This window comes from Ovis canadensis, chromosome 16 (assembly GCF_042477335.2).
Source record: "Ovis canadensis isolate MfBH-ARS-UI-01 breed Bighorn chromosome 16, ARS-UI_OviCan_v2, whole genome shotgun sequence".
NCBI classification, from domain to species: Eukaryota; Metazoa; Chordata; class Mammalia; order Artiodactyla; family Bovidae; genus Ovis; species Ovis canadensis.
The window spans coordinates 83,331,921-83,355,591 of record NC_091260.1 but is presented as its reverse complement, the minus strand read 5'-3'; the positions used below and the strand labels follow the sequence as shown (position 1 = coordinate 83,355,591).

General features: G+C 54.7%; 2 protein-coding genes and 1 long non-coding RNA gene across 4 annotated transcripts; 1 reads left to right on the top strand and 2 right to left on the bottom strand.

Moving 5' to 3' along the window:
• Positions 1–1,046: 1,046 nt before the first annotated feature.
• On the bottom strand, positions 1,047–6,451 carry IRX2 (iroquois homeobox 2). Of its 2 annotated transcripts, none has more exons than XM_069556463.1 (5): positions 5,899–6,451; positions 4,144–4,549; positions 3,152–3,874; positions 2,291–2,365; positions 1,047–1,658 (listed from the first exon to the last, which is right to left on the bottom strand). In XM_069556463.1, exons 1-4 carry the CDS (start codon positions 6,145–6,147, stop codon positions 2,313–2,315), a joined length of 1,431 nt encoding a protein of 476 aa, XP_069412564.1. In that variant the 5' UTR covers positions 6,148–6,451; the 3' UTR covers positions 1,047–1,658; positions 2,291–2,312. The 2 variants fall into 2 exon arrangements, with proteins under 2 accessions (XP_069412564.1, XP_069412565.1); XM_069556464.1 differs by having other exon boundaries at positions 3,152–3,820; positions 5,899–6,387.
• LOC138421732 (collagen, type I, alpha 1a-like) lies at positions 6,146–10,336 on the top strand. Its single transcript, XM_069556093.1, has 5 exons — positions 6,146–6,250; positions 6,297–7,169; positions 7,348–7,471; positions 9,473–9,784; positions 9,950–10,336. The coding sequence occupies exons 1-5, from the start codon at positions 6,146–6,148 to the stop codon at positions 10,303–10,305; spliced, it is 1,770 nt and encodes a 589-aa protein (XP_069412194.1). The 3' UTR covers positions 10,306–10,336.
• A 4,573-nt stretch (positions 10,337–14,909) lies between these two features.
• On the bottom strand, positions 14,910–23,001 carry LOC138421962 (uncharacterized). Its single transcript, XR_011249690.1, has 2 exons — positions 22,726–23,001; positions 14,910–15,847 (listed from the first exon to the last, which is right to left on the bottom strand). It is a non-coding gene; the product is annotated as an uncharacterized lncRNA (long non-coding RNA).
• Positions 23,002–23,671: the final 670 nt, after the last annotated feature.

Below are 23,671 nucleotides of genomic sequence, written 5' to 3'. Positions count from 1 at the left end.
CAATATCAGCCCATAATGAACCCCAACTGACCATTCCAAAGCAGCTAAAAGCATCCGGGCCGACCCCCGCTGGGATCCAATAATGCTCTCAGGCTGCAACATTATTAATCATGGAATAAAATAGATGAACCTCTTGAAAAATAAGTGTATGATTGATTAAAGGGCAATCTAAGAAGCTATTATTCTTGTTTTATAACCGTAAGTTATATTCACTCAATTTATCTTTGGAGAGGAAATAAATGATTGTTCATTTCTTTTCTGAAATTATATTATATGGGTATCCATATAATTTTGCTGAAAATTAAAGTGACAGTTTTGCTGCTTTTATGATACTAATCAAAGGGAATATGTTCCTTGACTACAAATTGTAGACTTGTCCTAGAATTAGGTAGTGAGTCACACAATAACGAGGCAATAGTCTAGGGTTCTTTAAACTTTTCTTTCCCCCCAGGGTAAGGCTAAGAGCCACTGAAAGGAAAATAAATCTCTCCTCCCCGGATTTTCGCCTTGTGTTTAACGTGAGTTATATGAAAAGAGGAGTTAAGAAGCCGTTCATTAAATCTGAATAATCTACGCCAATTTGGGCAATTCAAATAAACAATAAACAATTATTTCACTCAATAATTTATGGTGGGGGCATCATTTATACCCCATATTATCCACATTATCCACTCACAATACTCTAGTTACTGAGGAGGCTCAGTAAGCCCAGAAATAAATGTCCAATGGATCCTAATACATGGAGTATCAGATCATTTTATTTTGCCAAGTTTTTTAAATGTACACTAACAAGCCATTTGCATATTCAGAACACAAAATCCAGATTTTCTTACAATGCATGTGTATATAAATAATGTAAAACCATGCGTATCTCCCTACTGTGTACTGCTCTTGCCTCTGCCTTCTTGCAGGAGCAGAAGGGAGGGATTATTTTACACATTTTCATTAAAAAGCCTGAGGTCAGATCACCTGGGGGGAGGGGCTGCTATCCCCAGGGCTCCCTACCCAAAGACTCTTCCAGGACAAATGAGCCCCAAACACCACACTGCTGTAGACTAGTTTGTTTTTATTTACAATTTAAGATATAAATTAGTAAAGAATTCTTGTTAAACAACCAACAAAGATTGTATAACCAGCAATGTTCAAATAAAAACCAGGCAGAATTTATTTACAAAAGGTTTAGATTCCATTGCAATACAACTTGCATAAATTACTAGAAGCTTTATATCATTATAAAAATAAATATCAAATTTGTTTCCACTTCTTAAGTACTCAAGTTCTATAATCACGTTTTATTTCTACTGTGTACATCTTTTACAAATAAATTTTACAGTAAATCCTATCACACCTATAGAATATATACCGTGGCAATGAAGTGATCAATTCAAGATATCCTGAGAAAAAAGATTGTTTTCAAAAGTCACACATACATTGGGGAAGCTATACTATGCCAACAAATTCACGTATGTCCAACAAAAGTCTGTTCCGATAGAGTCTGTGGGTTGGCAGTGCCCTGTGGATCCTTCCTTTTACAGTGGCACGAGATGCGGTCCGGATTTAGAGGTCATTTTATATATATATATCTGTATATTTATGAACTTGGGAGGAGAGAATGGCCTGCTGACTTTTTTTTTTTCCAAAGCAATTGTGACACCTACCTGTGGACCAAGGAAAAAACCAAGTCATCCCCCAAATCCTTCAGCCCCCACCAGTACCAGTCACCACATTCTAAAAAGGGTCCATCTCAAAAGGCTTCACTTCTTGCCCACCTTCAAGATCTGTGATGAGTAATTTTGCCTACTTGTAAAGTAGTTTTCTTTTTGAGATACTACTGTCAGCCAGGCAAACTGCTGATCCTATCTAGTCCATCTGGACACGGGGACAGGCCTGATAAAAGACTCTCCAGTCTGGCTGCAAATGTCATCTAAAAAGGGGTCTGATACCCCCAGTTTCAGGAGCACTAGCTCATGAAAGCAAGTGCCTTTTAAGTTTTTCCAAAGAGAAAACAGCAGCAGTGGTGTGATAAATGCATTCCAGTTGAAGGAGTGATTTTTTTTTTTAAGCAGAATTTGAGCCAAAAAAAAAAAAAAAAAGAGAGAGAGAGGAGCTCTCAAAAAGAGCATAATCCTCTCCCACTCAAAGAAAAGAAAAAAGAGAGAGAGAAGTAAGGCTCTGTCCTCAGACCCCATGACAAGAAGCAAGAAACACATTCAGCGAATTTGCTGGGCAATTGGTGCCGGAAGGTTCCGCATGGGGTGTGGGGAGGGGGAACCCCAGGGAGCCCACTTACTTGCATTGCTGTCTCGGCCCTTCTATAGGTAGGGCTGGACGCCCCCACCAACCGCGGTGCAGCCCTCGCTGGCATCTGTCAGGGGAGGGGGCAGTTAGTCAGGACCCGACCCCAGAGCCATCTGCCTCCCGACAGCCTCGCGGCCACCAGCCTCGAGCCGCCCCACCACGCCGTGCCCTTCCCCCTGAATCCCCAAGCGGTCTGGGGGACCCGGCTGCCCCCCGCCACCACCCGCCCCCTGAGACACTCGCCCGTCACATTTCCGCATTTTCTGCCCCCTTGACCTCCTTTTATAGGTCTGATCGGCTCAAGCCTCCATTAGGAGCAACAGAGGCGAGGCAAAGAAAGGGAGGGAGAAAACGGACTCTCGTTTTCTGTTCTGAAGATTTAAAAACCGGAGGCCCCAGGGAGGAAGCAGAAGGCTTTATCTCCTTGCAGCCGAAGGCAGAAAAGGAGATTGAGCTGAGACTCGGAACCGTCAGAAAGCGCCGAGACTGACGCTCAGGACGCCGGAGGGAAGCTACACTTGGCGTCGATTTGTATTTGCCAAACCGAAAACAGTCAGGACGATACCAACAAAAGGAATAATAAATCAAGTGAAAAATCAGTCATAAGGGGGTCAGTCTGTCTCCGTCTCGAGTCAGGATCGTCTGGCCCCCACCCCGTTTCTGTCTTCACCAGCTCCCCCTTCGTTTCTAACTTGGGAGTTAGAAACTCCCATCCGTTCCCCGTTCCCGGTTCAGGGACAGGGCTTTCCCAGCCAGACCTACAGGTGCCCGGTTCCCTTTCCCGGCTCCTAGGGGTGCTCGCCCGCCGGGACCCTCCGCCCCCTCCGCCCCCGGGGCCCCGAGGGCCGCCTACCTTTCTTCGGCTCGTAGCCGCCGCCCGGGGGCCGGTAGTGGGGCTCCGGGAGCGGGTGCGCGCCCGCCTTGCCCGCGTCGCTGGCGGCCTTCGGCGCGGCGTGCAGCGCTTCTGCGGGGGCCGCGGCCGCCGAGTTGTACCGAAGCAGCCCCTGGCCCTGCAGCGCCGCGTTCAAGTTACCGTAGTTTGTGTAGCTGCCGTAGAAGGGCGAGGTGTAGTAGAGATGACGGCCGAGCAGCGGCGACGCGGGGTAGGGCGAGCCGCCCGGCGGAGCCCCGCTCGAGGCGGGCGCCGCGGCCGCCGGCAGCCCGGGCGGCGCGCAGCCCGGGCCCAGGCTCGGCTGCTTGAGGTCCGACGTGGCGATCTCGGCCAGAGACCACAGCTTGGGCTTGCTGGCGGCCGGCGGCGCGCCTGGCGACGTCCGGTTGCCCAGCGGCGTCTTGCCGCCCCCGCCCCCGCGGGGCGCCGCCTCGGGCGGGGGGCTCAGCAGCGGCGGCGCCTCCACGCCGGTGAGCGGCGACGAGGTCACGGGCTTGGGCGGCGCCAGGTCCCGCTCGCCGTCCTCGTCCTCGTCGTCGTCGTCGTCGTCGTCCAGGTCGTCGTACTTCTTGCACTCCGAGCCCGACTCGCACAGGGGGTCCCCGGCGCGGCAGGGCAGCTTCTCTCCGTCTGACTCGGCAGAGCAGGAGTGGTCGGTGAGCGAGTCCACGTGCAGGCTGATCCCTGCAGAGGCGCGGGGTGGGGGGCACGGTCTGTGGCACCCCAGGCCCCGCTGCCCACCGCTCCCCGCCCCCGCCATCCCTCACCCCGACCCCACCCGAGCCGCGTGCTCCAGGCAGCCTGACCTCCCTGCTCGTACGGGGCCTCAGAGGCGCCAGGCAGCGGCGCCTGGAGTGCTGTGCGGGTGGGCGGCCTCCTCTCCGGCCTCAGCTCGGCGCCCCGCCTGGGAAGAAGGAGGCTCCGCGCCCCTGCGCCGCCTCGGCCGCGCTCACCTTCGTCCTCCGCCGACGTCTCGGTGCCCTCGTGCGCCTTGTCCGCACTCTCCTCCTTGCCCCTCGCCGCGTCGCCCTCGTCCTCGTCCTCGTCCTCACTTTTGTTCCTGGGGGCCCACGTCATCTTGTTCTCCTTCTTGAGGCGCCGGCGCGCGTTGGCGAACCAGGTGGAGACCTGCGTGAGGGTCATCTTGGTGATGATGGCCAGCATGATCTTCTCGCCCTTGGTGGGGTAGGGGTTCTTGCGGTGCTCGTTGAGCCAGGCCTTGAGCGTGGCCGTGGCGTCCCGCGTGGCGTTCTTGCGGTAGGCCGGGTCGTTGAGCTGGTACGGGTAGGCCGCGCTGCCGTAAGGGTGGTAGCTGATGGCGCCCGTCATCCCGGTCGTGTGTGCGTCGTAGGGCGCGCCCTGCAACCGACAAGAGCCCGGTGAGCGGTCGTCCGAGGGCCCGACAGGCGTCAGCGCCCCGGCGACCCCTCCACCCGCCCGCGGCCGCCTTTCCCACGGTGCCTCCCCGCGCTGGGACTGCGCCTTCCTGCAGCAACAGATCCGGAGGACGCAAAGGGTCGTTTAACGCCAGCTGTAGATCTCGGAAAGCGCTGCGGTTTTATTCCCAAACTTCCCAACGATTTCATTTTCCTAAAAATGGCACATCTGGCCCCGAATGCCCCTGAGCCGCCGGTACGTGCGTGCACAAACAGGCCCGCACACACGGGCCCGCAGGTAGCGTCTTGATATCTAAATTTCTCCTGGTGTGAAGAGTCGCCGCCTCCTCCTAGTCCCCTTCCCCTCCCTTTAATGGTTAAAAAAAACACCCCAGAGCCCCCGCTCCGCTATTCACCACTCTAAAGCTGGGCAAATCCAATTTGCAACTCGAAGCCAGTCACCGTTTCGAATTCTTCAAATACGCGGCAATTAGCATTTTAATTCAGCCCTTAACGTTTAAATTCGAGACTTCTACAGCCAGCGCCGAGGCCCCGGCTACCCCGTCTCTGCTCTGGAATTCCGCCGAGGGCGGGAGGTGGCCACCAGCTCCCCCCCCCCCCCCCCCCCACCGCGTCCGGGCCTCCAGCGTCTAAAACACGCTTTGCCAGCCCCCGGGCCTGGCCGGGCCGCGGAGCCGGAGGAGCGCGGGCCGGCCCGGGGGCTCGGGACGCAGGGGCTGCTCTCGGCGCCCGGGGACCGAGGCGGCACTTAGCCGGCCGAACGCTGGCCGACATGTTTTTCTAAAGCACGGGCCTGTGGGGCAGATGGAGGCGAAGATCTGAGCGGCCCGGCCGGGCCCCGGAGCCGCGGCCGAGGCTCCGCTGATGTCCCCAGCCCCGTGATCACAAGCCCCGCGAGAAAGTGCCCAGCGCCTGGCGATCGCCCCGGAGGCCCAGGGGCGCCGACCCTTGCTGCCCGCGCCGGAAGAAGCGAGCCCCGGCCCGCTCAAGACTCCTCGCCCAGCTTCGGCGCCTGAAAGAGGGCCACCCAGGCCAGAGCCCGTCCCCACCCCAGTGGGGTCGCACTTCTCGGGCTCGCGGGGAGATGACCTCCGCAGCCGAGGGGAAGGGCGCGCGGAGCCCCGCGCTCCGGCCGTCGCCGGCCGACCGCCCCGCCTCTCGTCCGCGCCGGCCGCGCCACGGCCCCAACTCCGCGACTTCGGAGCCGCCCCCCAACACTACGTTCCCCGCGACCCTCGGCTCGCCGATCACAGGCCAGGGTCTCTGCGCCCGGCATCTCGCGGCCCCGCCCGCCAGCCCGCGCTCGGTTACCATGTAGGACGGGAAGCCGGCGGCGGCGGCGGCGGCGTCGGCGGAGTACTGCAGCGGGCTGCCGAAGCCGGTGGCCGCTTGCGCGGTGAAGGCCGCGGAGCCGGGGTAGGGGCTGAACGCCGAGCCCGACGCCGACCGCGCCAGCTCCTCGCTGCGCGGCGCCGCCAGCGCCGACGCGCCGTACGCCGGACACGAATAGAGCGCCAGCGAGCCGGGCGCCTGGTACAGGTAGCCCTGCGGGTAGGACATGGTGGGCGCGGGGCGCGGGGGCCCGCGTCACGCCGAGCAGCGGGCAGGGCGCGCGGCGCCCTCCATCCACGCCCGGCCGGGGCGCGAGGCGGCGGCGGCGGCGGCGGGCGCGGGGACCGCCAGCCGAGGCAGGCCGGCCCGCGCACTAGCCCGGGCGGCCCCGCGGGCCAGGGGATTGGCGCGGCGGCGGCGGCGGCGGCGGCGGCGGCAGCTCGGAGCCGGTGGGCGCAGCCGCGCGCCAGGCCGGCGGTCGGGGTTTGGGGGAGTCTGGAGTCGGGAGTGAGGAGTTGAGGAAGGAGCGCTCGAGTTTCCGAGGGACATTGGAACGCGGAGCTGTCCGTCACGGGCTCATCTGCATATCCGGGCGCCCGCCCCCTCCCCTGCTCCGCCCGCTCCGCCCGCTCCCGCCGCCCGGCCGCTGCCGGGGAGGGGCGGGGACGCCGGGGGAGGGGCGGGCGCAGCGGCGGCGGGAGCGCGAGGCCGGGCGCGCAGGCTTTTGTGGCTCAGCCGCCTCTCGCGCAGCCCCAGCCCCCGGCCCGCAGCCCGGCCGCACCGGGCAGTGCGCGCTCCCCCTGCCCACTCGCGCGGACTCCCGGCGCCCGCCCCCGCGCCCCCCACCTTCCCGGCCGCCCCCCTCGCCCCCGCCCGCCGCTCTGCCCCCTCCCCCTGCCCCGCCCCCAGCTCGGCCCGCCAGGACCCGCGCAGAGGCCGCCCGCTGCCACTTGGGGTGGGGGGGGGATGAGCGGCCCGGGCCCCCCTCACCGGCCGCGCACTGCGCGCCGCACCCTCGTGCCCGGGTCGGAGCTACGGGTGATGCGGCGGGGGTGAGGCGCCGCGGCCCGGGTCCTCCGGCGGGCGGCGTGAGCGGCTCTCACGCCCGTCTCCCCCGGTCCGTTCTTGCCGCGCGGGCTGAGCCTCCGCGCGGGACCTCGCGGCTGGCCGCCGGCCCCGCGCCGCCCGGCGTGCCCTGCGGGGCCCGGATCCCGGGCGCTTCCGTCGCGAGCCGCCAGGAGGGCCCTGAGGTGAGCTCTCTGCCCCGGGGTGCGCAGTGGCCCGCGGGCCTGGGGGTCAGGACTCTCTGCTCTCGGACGCGGCTTAGCCCGCGCCTCCAGTGCTTTTCCAGGACGCCGCCGCCTCCCCCAAAGGGTTTTTTATTTTGTTTTAATAAGTTGACGCCTCTTTCGGATTTGTGTTGTAAAGCACTCGGGGGAAACGATCGTCACCGGACAGACCGCCTCTGGCAGGACGTGGAGCCTCGCTGTCACTCGGGAAGGGACGAGACAGTCACAGGCCGGGGGCGCGGGCGGCGCACGCGGCTGCCCAGGTAGCGCAGGTAACAGGGGACTCGAGGGCCGCCTCGCGGGGCCCAGCGGCGAGGCGCTCGGCAGGAGGCTCTGGGACCCAGCCCTACAGACACCCTTCTCCACGGGCCTCGTCCACCCTCCCCCACCGGGCCTTGGAGAAGGGTGTCTGGCGTTTGGTTTGAGGGAAGGGGTGCAGATGGGGCCACCGGTGGGCGCTCAGGAAGTGGGCGCACGGGGAGGGGGGCGGCGGTTGTGCGAGGCCCCGCCGTGGTGGTCAACACAACAGGTGCCTCTTCCTGCGGGGAGGGTGGGGAACGCGGTAGGCCGGAGCTCCAGGCCTCAGCCTCTCCGACCCACCCCCCAAACTCCTCCACCCCCTACCCACCTCCCCCTCACTCCCTACCGACCCCTCTACCCCATACCCTACTCCTCTACCCCCCACCCCGCTACCCCACCGCCTACCCATCGCCCTGGCCCACTTCCCAGCCCGGTTGGCTGGGCAGATCGCGGAGGGACCAGGGTGATCCCATTCGGGTCTCGGTCTCCCGGGTACCCCGGGCGCCATGCGGCCTCTTGCGGGGCGCGGCTGCAGCTCGAGCACCAGGAGGCTCCAGCCTCGGGCAGGGCTTGACCTCTGACCGCCTGCGGAACCTTCGAGGCTGTGTTTGTTCCCCCAGATCCAAGGAGACCGGTTGTAAACTGCAGGATTGGACTTGAGCAGAGCCCACCCGCCTCCACCTGCAGGCGGTGGCCCCCCCCCCCCCCCCCGGTAGGTGAGGTCCAGGCGCCTGACCCCAGCCGCCTCCCCACTAGCTCCCAAACCGCTGCACCCTCGCCTGTCCCCCCAACACCGGCTCTCCTCTCTGAGCCACCGCGCCGCCCACAAACCGCAGCCTGCACCCTCTACACTTGCCTAGCCGCCTCACCCCCAAACACATACTCCCCCACCCCTCACCCCCACCCCAACTTTCACCCCCACCCCAGCCCGCCCCACCCCACACACTCTGCGCTGCCGGGAGGGCCCAGCAGGTGAGTTTCAGCAATCCTTTGACCCCAAGCAGGATGCCCTAATTCAGTTCAGGGCAGTTATTTTAAATCAATTATTGTCGCGTTAAAAAGGAAAGGGAAGCAGGGAGAGTCAGAGGCCGCAGCAGCCCCGTGGAGCCTGCTTTTCCCAGGGTCCGCGGCATCTGTGGTCTTCCCGGGAGGGAATTCGGCCAGGAAGAGGCCGAAATGAGACAGACACACGACGGATGACCAACGTTCACGGCGCCAGACCAGGTTCCGGGCCTTCGGTTCCCTTCCAATTACATAGTTCAAGTGAAAAAAAGGGGGAAAAAAAAAATCAGGTCTAATTTTTATCTCCGAGGAGGACGGGCCTGAGTATTTCCATTTCTAAAGACCAGTTCCTGCCGTTGTCTCATTAGCATTTGGGGCCGCCTCCTCCCCCTCCCTCGATTCCCCCCCCACACACACCCCCACCCCCCACCCCCAGGGCTTGATCTCTGCCAGGGGCAGAAAAGAAAACAGCGAATTATTACAAAAACATCCCCAGTTTGGAGCAGGGAGCATAAGCTCCGATACAGTCGATTTTGACATCAATTAAGTGTGTAACCAGACATGTGCACGTGGCCTTGGAGGGTCTCGCGTCGCCCAGGGTGCTTCTCCAGAAAGGGCTGCCGGCTCTCGCGCTTCCCGCAGCTCAGCGCAGCTGATCCGGAAGACAGTCTCTGCTCAGTGTCTTTTTTTTCCCCCCCCAGCAATTATACTCCTCCACTGAAAACTAAATTTTCCATACTGCTGCCTGCTACTAATAAAAGCCGTCTACCTTGCACTATTAAACAGTCGAATCGTACTACATGCCGTTTTTATTGGTGGTGACTGTAGCAAATTAAAATGCCTACGCAGAGACATTAACATTTACGCTCTGCATTGTTACCGGGATATATAAACTCCGTTTCTCTTTAAAGCACTTTGATTTTTTTTTTTAATATATAAAATCACTTTTTCTTTTCTTAAAGTTGGCTCGGTCTTCTTTTCTAAAAACTCAATCGAAAGAACAGCCTGCAAGTGTGGAGGCGCGATGGCTGGGCGCGCGGCCGCCTGGGAGGGTGGCCTGGAATCCTGCCACTGCACCTCGGGTCACCGCGGGGAGCGCCCGGACCCCACGGCCGCCGCTTTCCTGGAGCAGGAGCTGGATGCTCCGCTCACGGGCGAGGAGCCCGTTCAGGCCTGTGGAGCGCCGGGGTCTGGACGGACACTGGGCCTCTGTCACTTTCGGTTGCCCTCCTCACTGGGATGGAAGAGAAAGAGCCGGCGCGCAGGCCAACCGGGTGCGTGCGCTGAAAGCGATGGATCCGAGCAGTTCGGTTTCGGGGTTTACGGTGGATTCCACCCCCCCCCCCCCCCACACACACTTTGCTCCAGGTGTGCATTCAAAAAAAAAAAAAAGGAGGGATCGGTTAACACCGTCACCTTTCTGTTTCTTGTCCGCACAGTGCTTTTGGAACCAGTTGGCGTGGACACGCGTGTTTCCGGGAACCGCGGTTTCCTGGAGGCCGAGCTCTGGGAAACGGCGGCCTGGGGCTCGAGGTCCTCCTCGGAAAGCAGCGGCGGCGCAGACCGAGGCGCCCTCCACTCCTTGTCCGGGGCTCCCGGGAGGCGGGCAGGCCCAGCGGCGACGCGGCCCGAAGTCGTGCGCGCGGGCGGCGAGGGGGCGCTGTGGCCCGCGGATGCCGCCTCGTCCCCGCCGCGGTGGGCCTGGTGCCGTCCCCGGCCACCGAGGGCGCCCCGGCCGGACCTCCCCAACGTCGATTGCATTGGGGCAAACGGACAGCAACACTGGAGCGTTTGAATAAAGCCTAGCCGAACCCGGCTTCTCTCTCTTCCCGCCTTTTGCCCTGTCTTGGGAGTTTGTAAGAATTGGGTGGGCAAAGAGGTACCATCTTGGAACGTGTAGATATGCCGGGGGGAGGGGGTCAATTAAGATTTTAAAAGACACATTGTACGTGGTTCCTCCTGGTGAAGTTCCGTGTCAAGTGGAAGTGGTTTCCATGTATAGGGCACCTGTCCCCTCTGATGTCGCTCTTCCTGGGGGACTGCGAAGCGAGTGGCGTCAGAAACTGGCAAGAAGAGCCGGCAGCCCGGGTCTGCGTTTTCTTATCTGGGAAACAGGAGCACTTCGCTGTAAACTGTACAGAGTTTAAGTCAAATGAAATGAGAATGCCTTCCAAGCGGGGTCGAGCCCGCTCGCGGGTCTCTGGACACTCTGGCCTTTCGAGACTCTGACAGGGTCTTCTGATGCGGCCACGTGTGTCTGCAAAACACCGCGGGAGGCGAGGCCCAGGGGGTCCCCGCCGCTCCAGTCAGGGAACCCGGAGCGCGGACGCGGCCCCTGGGTTTCCACCGGCACGAAGGACTGGGGCCCCGCGGGCAGCGCCGCGGGAGGGGTCCCTGAACCGGGGCTCCCTCTTCTGCACGTTCTGGGCTCAGCCCGCAACCCGGTTCTAGCACCGCGGCCCAGGCCCTGAGGTCGGAGGACTGGAAGTCTGCGGGCCGCTAACGTATCCCTCCTGGTTTCGCTCAGCGGCCGCACACGTCCCATCCTCTCCGCGAACGCCCGTCCTCCGACCAGCTTCCTGAAGTTTATCCCGCGCCGCGGCCCAGGAATCAGCATCCTTCGCCTCTTCTCCGCGTCCCGTGCTCCCATCGCTCCGGCTCTTCCCTGCCCCCCGCGAACCCCGACCCGCAGCCCCTTTCGGCGAGCCGTGCGCGCGTCCCCGGGCCCAGGTCCCCGCCGGCGTCCGCGTCCCCGGCCGGGAGCGCCGAGCGGCGGTGCGGACGCCGCGGACGGGACGAAGGATCCCAGTGACCCGCCCGAGACCCTCTTCCGGAGCCGCCAAGACCCGAGCGCCCTCTTTCAGCGGTCGGCGACCGTTTGGAAGGACACTGTGGGCGAGCGCTCTGCCCTCCGCGTGCACGGCCGCGCGGCGCGGCGCCCCGACCCGCACACGCGTGCGCGCGCACAGTCGCGCTGCCCGGGGAGGTCCGCGCGCCGCGGGAGCGGCTCTAGGCGAGTGGAAACAGATGAGAGGTGTCCGTTTTTCTTTATCTTTTCTTTTAGATGTTTCTGCGAGACAGCCTTTGGAAGAACTTAGCTCATACACACCCATCCCTCACCCCACCCCCACCCCCGCCGACGCCCAGACCGTCCGCAGCCTCTCCAGTGCTCGCTTTGCTTTCCCCGTTTTCCACACCGGAGCGCAGCTCGGCACGTGCAGGCGGGTGTGAGCGTGCCCAGGGGCTGCAGAGACCCGGAGCGTCGCTCGGATCCGGCCAGAGCGGGTAGGATCCTCGCTCTCAAGAAAACCAGCGGAGGAAAAGGAACTATGTTTCGCCCATTACTTTTATTAGACGAGAGAGGCTATAGAGGGCGTCTTCCCGGGCCACGTTTCATAGCCGCCTGCTGACTCGTCACCCAAAGGGTCGTCCAGACCGCGCACACTAACGCAGCTGTTAGTGTGGTCAGGCGCACACTAACGCAGCTGGGTGGGAGAGCCGCGGGTAAGGAAGGCCTTTTTTTGGTTGGTCTTGTTAATACTGGCGGAAATGCAGAAAGAAAGGTTTGATAAATTTCATTGCATTAAAAGTAAAAAAACTTCAGTTGAACAGAAATTGCTGGCACTGACCTGGGGAAAAAGGTTTGCAGGGCCCGTAAATGGCAAAGACTGCCCTGCAGAACCAGGAAGGACGCCCAAGGTCAGCAGGTGAAGCCACCCGCCAGAGAGATGGCCCAAGGAGGCCGGCAGAGTCTCCGCACAGAGGACAGAGGCCCACGTTCGCCCTTGACGGGGACGCCGCACCGTGTGTCAGATGCCACGGTGTGACCCCAGACGAGGCCCTGGGTGTGGGGAGACCAGGCGCGCTCTCCCTGCCGTGCTAGCCGAAACTGCTACAAAGGAATCTGGGAGACATTTGGCCGCATCTGAAAGAGCAGCAGCTGCCCACCGCTCTGACCCCCAGATCCCTGCCTCATTGTCCGCCGCTGAGAAAATGCCAGGCTGGGGGCACTGAGCCCTGGCACTGGCCTTGCAGCGTTGTCTGCGGAGTGCGGGGGCTGGAAGCGTCCTAAATGGCAGTCAGAGGAGGTCTGGCTGCAGAGCCCAGCCCGGGGCATGTCCCCCGGAACAGAGTGTTCCCCAGGGATGATGGGAACCACCCCAGGAGCCGGTCCTGGGGGTGTATAAGGTTGAGCTGGGGAAAATAATACTTTCAGAAAAGGATACCGGCAGCTTGCTGCTGCTGCTGAAATTGACAAGAAGAAAACAAACCAGCAATATACCTGCTGTTTACAGGTAGGGGTGGCACTGTGGCTATGGGGCCTCTCCCCTTGGCTGCAGGCCCACTGGGTGCCTGAAGAGAGGCTGGGGGCCCACACTGGTAGGCACGCTTTGTTTCTGAAAAATCTATCTGCGGCAAATGTCACCAGAGATTGTTAACTTGGAATGGTGGCTACATGGATTCTATCACTCTCTACATTTCTAGCATGTGAAATATTTAACACTTGGAAAATTAAAACAAGAATGTGTTATCGGTTAAAAGAAGTGTCATAGCAAAAGTATAGGGAACTAATTGAGGAGTGCTTTCTTAAAAAAAATTAGTTTCTCAAAAATGTACATTTTTGTCTCTTTCTTCCTGACTTCACCTCCCCGCACCCTCGCCCATCCCATCTTTCAGAACGTAAAGAAAGATACAGTCTTAGATTTTCGGTGTTGACCTCTGAACGGACTGCCCCCAGCGTGTCTGTCACTGGGTGTCATCCAGAACATGGCAGAGAGAGACAGGCTTCCTGGGCAGGACCCTGCCCACAGGACCTCAGGCTCCTTACCTGGGCCCATCAGGTGAGCAGCTCACCTGTGGCCACTGGCTCCTGTCAGGAGCTGGCCACTCTCATCTCTAGGGAGGGGCGCTTTTGCCCTGGAGAAGTCTGCATCTTTTCACCACCCACAGTAAAGGTGCCTTAGAAAATTCAAGTCAAGCTCAGACAGAGGAGGGCTGCGCCCTTAGATGGGGCAGCTTCCTGTGGAGCCCCGTGTGTCCAAAGGCTTCCCTGTGCCCACGAGGTTGAAGGCCCTTGGGACTGACTGCCATCCCAAACTGGCTAGCTCTCTGCTGAGGCTCCTGGCCTGCTGGCCCTTCTGCCTGCAGCCACACACCCCCTCATATCAGTCCCTGCCCCTTGCAAAGGTCCTCCCCATGGGGCTCCGTCACCCGCTGCCGTGGGGCTCTGTGGAGCGCTGGACACGTAACTGACTGACTGACTGAGTCGGTGAATGGCTTGCTCTTGGCTACTCACTTTTTCTTCTCAAACGTACCCGGGATACTGAGGACAGAAACAGAAAAATCACGGTTGCGTGCGTTTCCCACCGGCTTCCCTACTAGGCATCCTCTGTGCACCTGAGTATCTTGATCTCGAGTGATCCAGGCAAACCTGATCACACCTCAGGAGCCCTGGCTCTCCAGTATGAAGCATGGTGCATTGGCACGTTGAATTTCAAGCCCCAATAGGTATGGGCACTGAAAATAGCACTTCATTTTAAAAATTAATTCCTGAGTTAGCAATCGGCCCCAAACCTTGCATTTCTTGAGAAGGGCGAGCGTGCATTTTTTTTTTTTTGCATTCTGCGTGACGTGTGCCATTCCCAGCACACAGACATTCGTGGAAAAGGAAAGTGAGCAGAAGCAAACCAGACTGATGATACTGTTAGTGAAAATTCAGAGTGGGACCAACGCTTTAAAGCTGATTGGATCCTAGCAAGGGTTTTTTAGAAACAGACAAGTTTCTTCTGAAATTTATTTTTAGTGGCAGGAATCTTAGGATGGCTAAAACAATTCTGACAAAGAAGAATAAAGTGGGAAGAGTCAGTCTACCCAATTCCAAGACATTACATCATTGGAACAAAAGAGAAAATCCCAAAAACAAGCATCTAGACATATTCCTGACTTATTTTGACAGGATGCAAAGCAATTCAATGGAGGAAAGTCAGTCTTTTCAACAGATAGTGCTGGACCAATTGAACGTCCCTAAGCAAGTGTGTGGGACTTCCCAGGTATCTCAGTGGTAAAGAACCCACCTGTAGATGAAAGAGATGCAAGAGATGGGGGTTTGATCCCTGGGTCAGGAAGATCCCCTGGAGTAGGAAACGGTGATCCACTCTAGTATTCTCGCCTGGGAAATCCCAGGGACAGAGGAGCCTGATGGGCTACAGTAAGTGGGGCCACAAAGATTCGGACACAACTGAGCATGGGGACTCCCACCCAGCTCCCGTACCTTATGCGAAAATTAACTAGACATGGATCACAGACTTACGTGTCAAATTATGAAACTTTTAGAAAAACAGAGGATAAAAATCTCCAGATCTATGACAAGGCAAAGAATTTGTAGACTAGACACCAAAAGCAGAATCCATGAATTAAAATTTTATTCTCTGAAAGAATGAAAAGAATGCAGACTGACAGAAAATATTTTCAAATCATGTATCCAACAAAGGACTAGTATCTAGAATATATAAAGAATCCTCAAAGCCAAATATTAAAACAAAACAATACAAAACTATCCAATTGGAATTTGGTCAAAAGACATTTCACCAGACAGGATATACAGATAGCAAATATTCTCGTGAAAGGTGTCCAACATCATCAGCCATCAACGAGAAGCAAATTAAAAGCACTGTGAAGCATCTGCACCCATCAGGATGGCTACAATAAGAATCTAAAGTAGCAATAACATCAAAGGTGAGAATGCAAAGAAACAAGGCCGTTCATGCATTGCTGGCGGGAACGTAACGAGGTAAACCCGCTGTGGGAACTCGCTGGGCAGTTTCTGGTAGACAGTGCGAGTCTGATGCATGACACAGGGCCCCCGTGCCGTGGACACCCCACCCTGGAAGGGCGGGGAGGGAGGGAGGTGGGAAGGGGGCAGAGGATGGAGGGGACACATGTATGCCTGGGACTGACTCACGATGACGCAAAGACCATCACAATACTGCACAGCAATGATCCTCCAATTAAAATAAATCAATTAAAAGAAAAAAAGAAGACTGGACTTGAAACGACCATGCAGGCTGGTGATTGCATTCCTGGGCATTGTTCCCAGAGAAACAGAAGCTTGTGTTCACACAAACCCTGTACACGGATGTTCGCAGCACCTTTATTTGTAACAGACAGAAACTGGAGTCAGCCCAAATGTCCTTCAGTGGGTGGAACGAACTAACGCTCAACCGTAGAAGCGAGTTATTGGTCCAAACAGCTAGCATGAAATCTCCAGAGAACTGGGCTGGAGGACAAAAGCTGATGCCAAAGCTTCTTTACTGTGTGATTCTGCCAGGAGGACATTTCTGAAATTACAAAAGTTTAGAAAGGGAGAATGGGTTGATGGCTGTCAGGGACAAGGTGGGGGAGTCAGGGGGGTATGAGAGAAGGGGGCGTGTTTACAAAAAGGACCAGGTGGGATCCTTAGGGTGATGAGAGGCAACACCTTGATTGTCTGTGTCTTCAGAGACCTTTCAGGCATTCGAGGTGCAGAAGACATGGGACTCAGAGCGCGGTGCCCGCTCTGAGCACAGGCATGCGGGACATGTGACGAGGGGGCGGTAAGAGGAGGCATCTCTGCAGGAGCAAAGCCAGGAACACTGCCTTCTGCATCTTTGATTTTATAAGTATTTGATGATTTTTAAGAAGTTATATACAGAGCTGGGGAGGGATAAATTGGAAGTTTGGGATCAACAAATCTAATATATATACATAATAGATAAACAACCAATACCTACTACACAGCACAGGGAACAATACTCAGTATCTCAGAATAGCCCATTGTGGGAAAGGATCTGAGAAAGTGTGTGCACACTTCCTCTCAGGTGGCCTCAGTGGTAAAGAACCTGCCTGTCAGTGCAGGAGACATAGGGGTGCAGGTCCTATCCCTGGTCGGGAAGATCCCCTGGAGGAGGGCATGGCAACCCACTCCAGTATTCTTGCCTGGAGAGTCCCATGGGCAGAGGAGCCCGGCAGGCTACAGGCAGGGTTTGCAAAGAATTGGACATGACTGAAGTGACTTAGCGCGTGCACACACACACACACACACACACGTACATATATATACATATAACTGAGTCAGTGTGCTTTACACCTGAAATCAACACAACATTCTAAGTCAACTAGACTTCAATTAAAAAAAATATATACAGATATGACAAATTGAGTGTATACTGAAATGAGATGAGAAAAACATGTTTTTATGTTATCTTTTGAAATCCCTGACTTTCATATATTTTTACATTAGTCTGAGAGAAATATATATTATACATCTATGTTCTGAATTATTATAGATAATAAATTATAGTTGAGATAAGCACGCACTTTAATTCATATTTAATGTTTCTTTATATCTTTCTTCATATATTGAAACTCTTCATTCTTTCACCAGTCTTTGTTTATTTGATTTGTTGTGAACATACATAAATGCTTCAAAACTATAAATATCTGCATTACTACTAACAAATAATAAATCACTGAGTACAGCTTTGATTTTCCTTTGCAGATCACTTAATGTCTAGAAAATATCACACTTGGGATTCACAAAATAATCTACAAAATTACTTGAAAATAGTGTTTCATCTGTTATTAGTTTAACACAAAGATTTGTTTTTCTGTGCTAAGTTAGTGCTAGGACTTTCCTCCGTTTCAGCGGCGCTGCACTTTGGCTCAGTGGCTGGCGTGGGTACGAGTCAGGGAGCCTGCGCCCTGCAGGCTGGTCCTGTCTCCCACTTCCCCTGCCCTCCAGAGGTCCCTCTGCACCCTCATTAGCGTCTACAAGTCTTTGCAGCATTTCTTTTTGCAAACGTGAGCAAATACATGCGCACGTTCATGGCCATTAGTCAATAAATCCTCTCCCTTTCTTTCTCAGGGTACATGCATCCTTGCAAAACTTGCTATGTTTTCCTAACAGTAACTCAAGGAGATTACTACGGATTCCTTTCTGGAGATTTCCCCCAAATATACCTGATTTTCTGCAAAATCCCTGAATAGTATCCCCTTCAGGGCTGCGTCATAGTCACTCCACCAGACCCCTGGTGAAGGACTCTGGCGCTGTGGTTGGCAGCTCTCTTCCAGGCTGTTTCTTGCTGGAGAAGACGCCGCTTCAGCCTGGCACTCAGACCTGGGACGTCTGGTCACAGGGTGCGGTTTTTCCTGGAACTGGCAGACCTCTGTTCTGTTTTGTACTCAGATACCAGCCTGAGTAACTGCTCGTTTCTCCTCACCCCTACAGTGTAGACTGTTCAGAGAAACTCGGTGTGTTGTCTAGTCTGATGTGTGACACGTGAGCCATAAAGCCTCCTTTCCATGGCACTGACCTCTTGGCGTTGGAGCTCAGTCACCTCCTGGAGGTAAAACCCCACACGTTCATTTCAGAACGAAGTAGCCATTTCATTACAGCTGAAGGTGAACTTTCCAAATGACCAATGATGCTGATCACTTGCTCCTGTGCTCTGGGCCGTCCATGTGCCTTCTTTTCTGAAGTGGCTATATACTTCTTGTGGTCATTTTTAAAAATGCATTTTCTTCTAATTATTGCGTTATAAGGGTTCTTTATACATTCTGGCCACAAGTCCTATCTCGGATATATGCTTTGCAGACACTTTCTCCCAATCTGTACCTTGCACTTTCAATTTCTTTTTATTCTATTAATGGAGTTTTTCAACAAGCAAAACTTCCCATTTTTATAAAATTCAGTTTTCAAAAATCCTTCCTTTGATGTGTGTATGCGTGTTCTTTTAACGTAATATTTGCCTGATCCGAGGTCATGGAGATTTTCTCCTATGTGATTTCTGCACTTTCTGTGATTGTAGCTCTTACCTTTACCTGTTACGATTCATTTTGGAATAATTTTGTGTGTGATGTGTGGTAAGAGTCAACATTATTTTTTTCCCATCTAGTATGTAGTTGTTTCATGCCAGGAATTGGAGATCATATTTTAGCCAGTGAATTATCTTGGCACTTTTGCAGAAAAGAAAAAAAAAAAAACCAATTGCCCATTTGAGTGTGGGTGTATTTCTGGCTTCTTAACAATGTCCCTTTCAGATCTGTCTGTCCTTAGCTCAATACCGTATTGTTTTGTTTTTTATCTCTTTACAGAAAATCTTAAATTATGTAGCATGTCTTTTAACTTTATTTTTCTTTCATAAAATTGTTTTGGAAATTCGAAGTCCTTTGTATTTCCATGTAAATTTTGAATTAGTCCTTCAATGTCTACAATTCAATTTCTACAAATTCTACGATTTGATTGGAACTTAGTTGATAATATGTATCAATTTGTGGGAAACTGGTCTTTTAAAAAATATTGACTTATTCAATCCATAAAGATAGTATACCTTTCCTTTTATTTAGTTTTTTGAAAAATGTCTTACATACATCAACATGCTTTGGCCACAGGCACACATGTGTCCCCCTTCCTGAACGCTCCCACCCCTCTGCGCTGTCCCAGGGCCCCAGCTCTGGGTGCCCTGCTTCATGCGTGGAGCTTGCACTTGTCATCGGTTTTACGTATGGTAATGTGCATGTTTCAGTGCCGTTCTCCCAAATCATCCCACCCTGGCCTGCTCCCACTGAGTCCAAAAATTTTTCTCTTTCATTTTTAGTGTAGACATTTTGGACAAGATTTACTGAAGCTATTACTAAGCATTTTATTTTCTTATTTAAGCCATTGGGAATGCCTTTCTGTGACATATTTTGACGTTGCTTATTTAGAAATAGAAGTGATTTTTGTATATTGACCACGTGTTTTTCGATCTTGTTTACTTCAGTGATTTGTTATAGTGGTTTCTGTAAATTCTGAAAATTTCCCGCGTGAGCAATTATGTCTTTCGTGGATAGAGTTTTATTTCGACCTTTCCAGCTTGTTTGCTGTCTCAGTCATTGTCTTTCTTGCACCAGCCAGCGCCTCTGGGGTTATGCAGCAGAAGTGTGATGGAGGCATCCTTGTTTTGCCATGACCCTAGTTAGAAAGGTCAGCCTTTCCTCACTAAGCATGATGCTGCTGTAAGCTCTGGATACGTCCTTAAGTGAGGAGTTTCCCTCTTTTTCTAAGTTGCCCAGAGTTTTCAAACATGGAGGGGAGCTGCATTTTCTTTGAAATTGTTTTTCTGTATCTACTGATTAAATCTATCTTAAAAACTTATTCCACTGAGGTGATGCTCTACAGTAATCAGCTTTCAAATGTTGAACCAGCCTTGCCTTGTGCCGCGTGCTTAGTCGCTCAGGGGCGTCCGACTCTTTGCAACCCATGGACTGTAACCCACCGGGCTCCTCTGTCCGTGGAGATTCTCCAGGAAGGAATACTGGAGTGGGTTGCGATGCCCTCCTCCAGGGGATCTTCCTGACCCAGCGATCGAACCCAAGTCTCCCGCATTGCAGGTGGATTCTTTACTGCCTGAACCGCCAGGGAGGCCCAACCTTGCCTTTTGGTCACGGTTAGTTGTTGTTCAGCTGCTAAGTCGTCTCCGACTCCTTGTGACCCCGTGAACTGCAGCACACTGGGCTGCCCTGTCCTTCACTGTCTCCCGGAGTTTGCTCACTCATGTCTGTTGAGCCGGTGATACCATCCAGCCATCCCATCCCGTCACCCCCTCCTGTCGCTCCTCTTGGTTGTGGTCACATGATCATTTTCCAGGCCTCCATGTCTCGTGACACACGGGAGAAGGAAATGCGACCCAAGCAGCCTCGTGGGCACCCTGACCTTGGATTGCTGACCTCCAGAACGGTGCGGAAATAAATTCCTGCTCTTTGCTCAGTCAGGCCACTTCATTAGGGCAGCGGGAGGAGATGATACAAACACCTTCAAAGTGACAGCCACTGGGCCCGCCTCTATGAATGCCACTATGAGTCAGAAAAAGTGGTCTGGTTGCACGGGTTTACGCTCAGCTGAGGGTGAGGATGCAAGTGTGAAAGTGAAAGTCTCTCGGTCGTGTCCAACTCTTTGCGACCCCTTGGACTATACAGTGCATGGAATTCTCCAGGCCAGAATACTGGAGTGTGTAGCCTTTCCCTTCTCCAGGGGATCTTCCCAAGCCAGGGATGGAACCCAGGTCTCCCACTTTGCAGGCGGACTCTTCACCAGCTGAGCCACCAGGGGGAGGATCAAATGCACTGCTTCCCCGGCACACACCGGCTCCGCCTGCGTTTCCTGACTGCGACTGCTGTCTTCCACCCCGATCTGCACCCTTGACCCCAACATCAAGCTAAGGGAACAGGTGGTTTGTCACACTTCCCAGCTCATTTGTCTTGAGATGGGCTCAAAAACAGAAATCCCAGTGCTCATTGGGCAGATTATTGGCAGGCTCCCTGTGGGTGGGAGGTGGGCAAGCAGCCCTCCACTCCCCAGGCAGCACCGTGTGCCAGGGCTAGTGGCGGACACCTAGAGCCACCTGCGGGCTCCCCCACCCCAGCCTGAGCGTCTTGCAGATTGGGTGGGAAGGGGCTGTCCCTGAGACCTAATCTCCTCCCTCTGGGGGTTTGCTGCAGTGTTCGCAGCAGAGCAGGCTGAAGCTGGGATGAGTGGGGGCCCTGCAGTGCTCCGAGCAGTTACACTGCATTCGCGCACAAGAACTCCCGCACCGTGGGGCAGAGAGGCTGCAGCACCACCGACTCTTCCTAAACCCATCAGAAGACTTGGAGAGACACGCAGGCCAACCTCCACCAGGTTATGTAATCTATAAATTTACACAGAATAGAGAGGGCTGGGATTTCAACACAGGAGTCCAAACCTCCTGCCAACATCCAAAGTGACTGCGGCCACTTCGTGCAGAATCATGTGCGGGGACCAGCGTTCCCAGTGCAGCCCGTGTGCTCCAGGGCATGCTCGTGTGCAGACGCCAATACCCCCTCATCACTGCTGGCCCTTCGGGTGTTCTCATTCTCTCTTAGGTTTGCTGAAGGATATGCTGATCGTCCTGGGCTTTAGACCGGGCTTTCCTTTTCATTTTCTAAAAGCATGACAGCTTCGTGAACCCCTGTCAGCCCGGTGGTTAGGACCCCTTGCTTCCCCTGTGGGGGGCATGGGCGCATGCCTTGGATCTTGTGAGCTCAAGATCTCGCAAGATCTTGATGGTGTGGCCAAAGGCATGATAAAATTAGAGCATCACAGCTTTATCTCCAGTGAGCCTCCCCTTCACCCCGTATTCAACGGGGTTATTTTTTGGTTATTTCTGGCTTTGTTTTGGTTTGTTTCTTTCATATTCATCCATCTTTCACATTCATCTTTATTTGTTAATATATCATGATAATCTAAACAAACTAAACATTTTAATGTTGTCGTGCTCTTTTGGTTTGTATTCAAACAAAATTAGCGATATTTTAGCAATGCAAATTTTACATTAATATGATATATTACCTTGGCTGGGGCTTCCATGCATTTTATCAGTCTCATAAAAGCTCTTTTCCAAAGAAAGTTATAAAGAGAAAGGTAACTGGCTTTTAGGAATTAGTGTGGTTATTGGTATGCTGGGGCTTCCACAGTGGCTCAAGTGGTAAAGAGTCCGCCAGCAATGCGGGAGCCACAGGAGACACGCATTCAATCCGTGGGTTGGGAAGATCCCTGGGGGAAGGGAAGGCTTCCCTGATGGCTCAGGTGGTAAAGAATCCACCTGCAATGCAGTTCGACTCCTGGGTGGGGAAGATCCGCTGGAGAAGGGAAAGGATACCCACTCCAGTATCCTTGGGATTCCCCTGTGGCTCAGCTGGTTAAGAATCCATTAGCATTGCGGGAGACCTGGGTTCAATCCCCGGGTTGGGACGATCCCCTGGAGAAGGGAAAGGCGAACCACTTCCGTATTCTGGCCTGGAGAATCCCATGGACTGTGTAGTCCACACTCGCAAAGATTTGGACACGACTGAGTGACTTTCACTTTCACTTTCCTGGAGAAGGGAATGGCAGCCCACTCCAGTGTTCTCACCTGGAGAATCCCACGGACAGAGGACCCTGGCAGGCTACAGTCCATGGGGCTGCAAAGAGTTGAACACAACGGAAGCAACTTAGCACGCACACTGGTAATGCCAAAAGCATTCAAAAACCTGCAACAAATACCACATCTTTAACTCTACACTGCAGCCTAAGCAGCCGAGCAAGGGACAGAAAAGCAGAGGAAATCCCATTTCCTCAAGAGGAAATTGAGAAAACCCAGCGCGGTTTCCAGTCAACTATGACGTGAGCACCATTTCTCACCTGAGCTTCCTTTTCCTCTGTTGTTGGAGGAAAATCTATTTCCGGGGCGTGTGTGTCAGGCAGCTGGTCTTCTCGACTGCCTTGGATGTCCAGGCGTGTGCTGTAAGAGTAGAATGAGGAGGGGATCTCTCCCTGAAGGGCCTCCAGAGGTCTCTGTGGGTGTAGCGACATTCTTGTGCAGGGCGTCTCTGAGTCCTGTGAGCACAGAACTGGGGCTCCTCTCTGTGGTCAGGTCCCAGCGGTCCTCACGTGCAGCAGGTGTGGACTTGGGAAGCTGCAGGTTAGAGGGAGGGCCAGGTACAGGTCTCTGGGGCTGGACTCCAGCCCCGAGAGGTGTCTGCTAAGGAGACTGTCTGAGAGGTTGGCCAGGCGGATCGATGGAATCCGTCCCATTTTCTGCTATGGGGGAAGTGACGGGGGAAGGGACCGGCCACAGGGCATGTGATCAGAGGGCCCTCTTGTCAGATGTCAAGCTGATAAGATGATCTTTAAGCATCTTTAACCTGAGAAAAGTGAGAGAGAGCTTCCCTAAGGTGTGGGGAGGTGGGCACAGGCTTCCAATCTCACAGGGAGCAGGACGGAATTCAAGGTGTATTTGTTTCCTGTGACTGATGTAGACAATGAGTCAAAAGGGGTTCTTCAACAGATGGGAACACCAGACCACCTGACCTGCCTCCTGAGAAATCTGTATGCAGGTCAAGAAGCAACAGTCAGAATCGGACACAGAACAATGGACTGGTTCCAAATTGAGAAATGAGTACATCAAGGGGTCTATTGCCACACTGCTTATTTAACTTCTATGCAGAGTACATCATGTGAAACGCTGGGTTGGATGAAGCACAAGCTAGAATTAAGATAGCCGGGAGAAATACCAATAACCTCAGATATGCAGATGAAAACACTCTTATGAGATAAGGCAAAGAAGAACTAAAGAGCCTCTTGATAA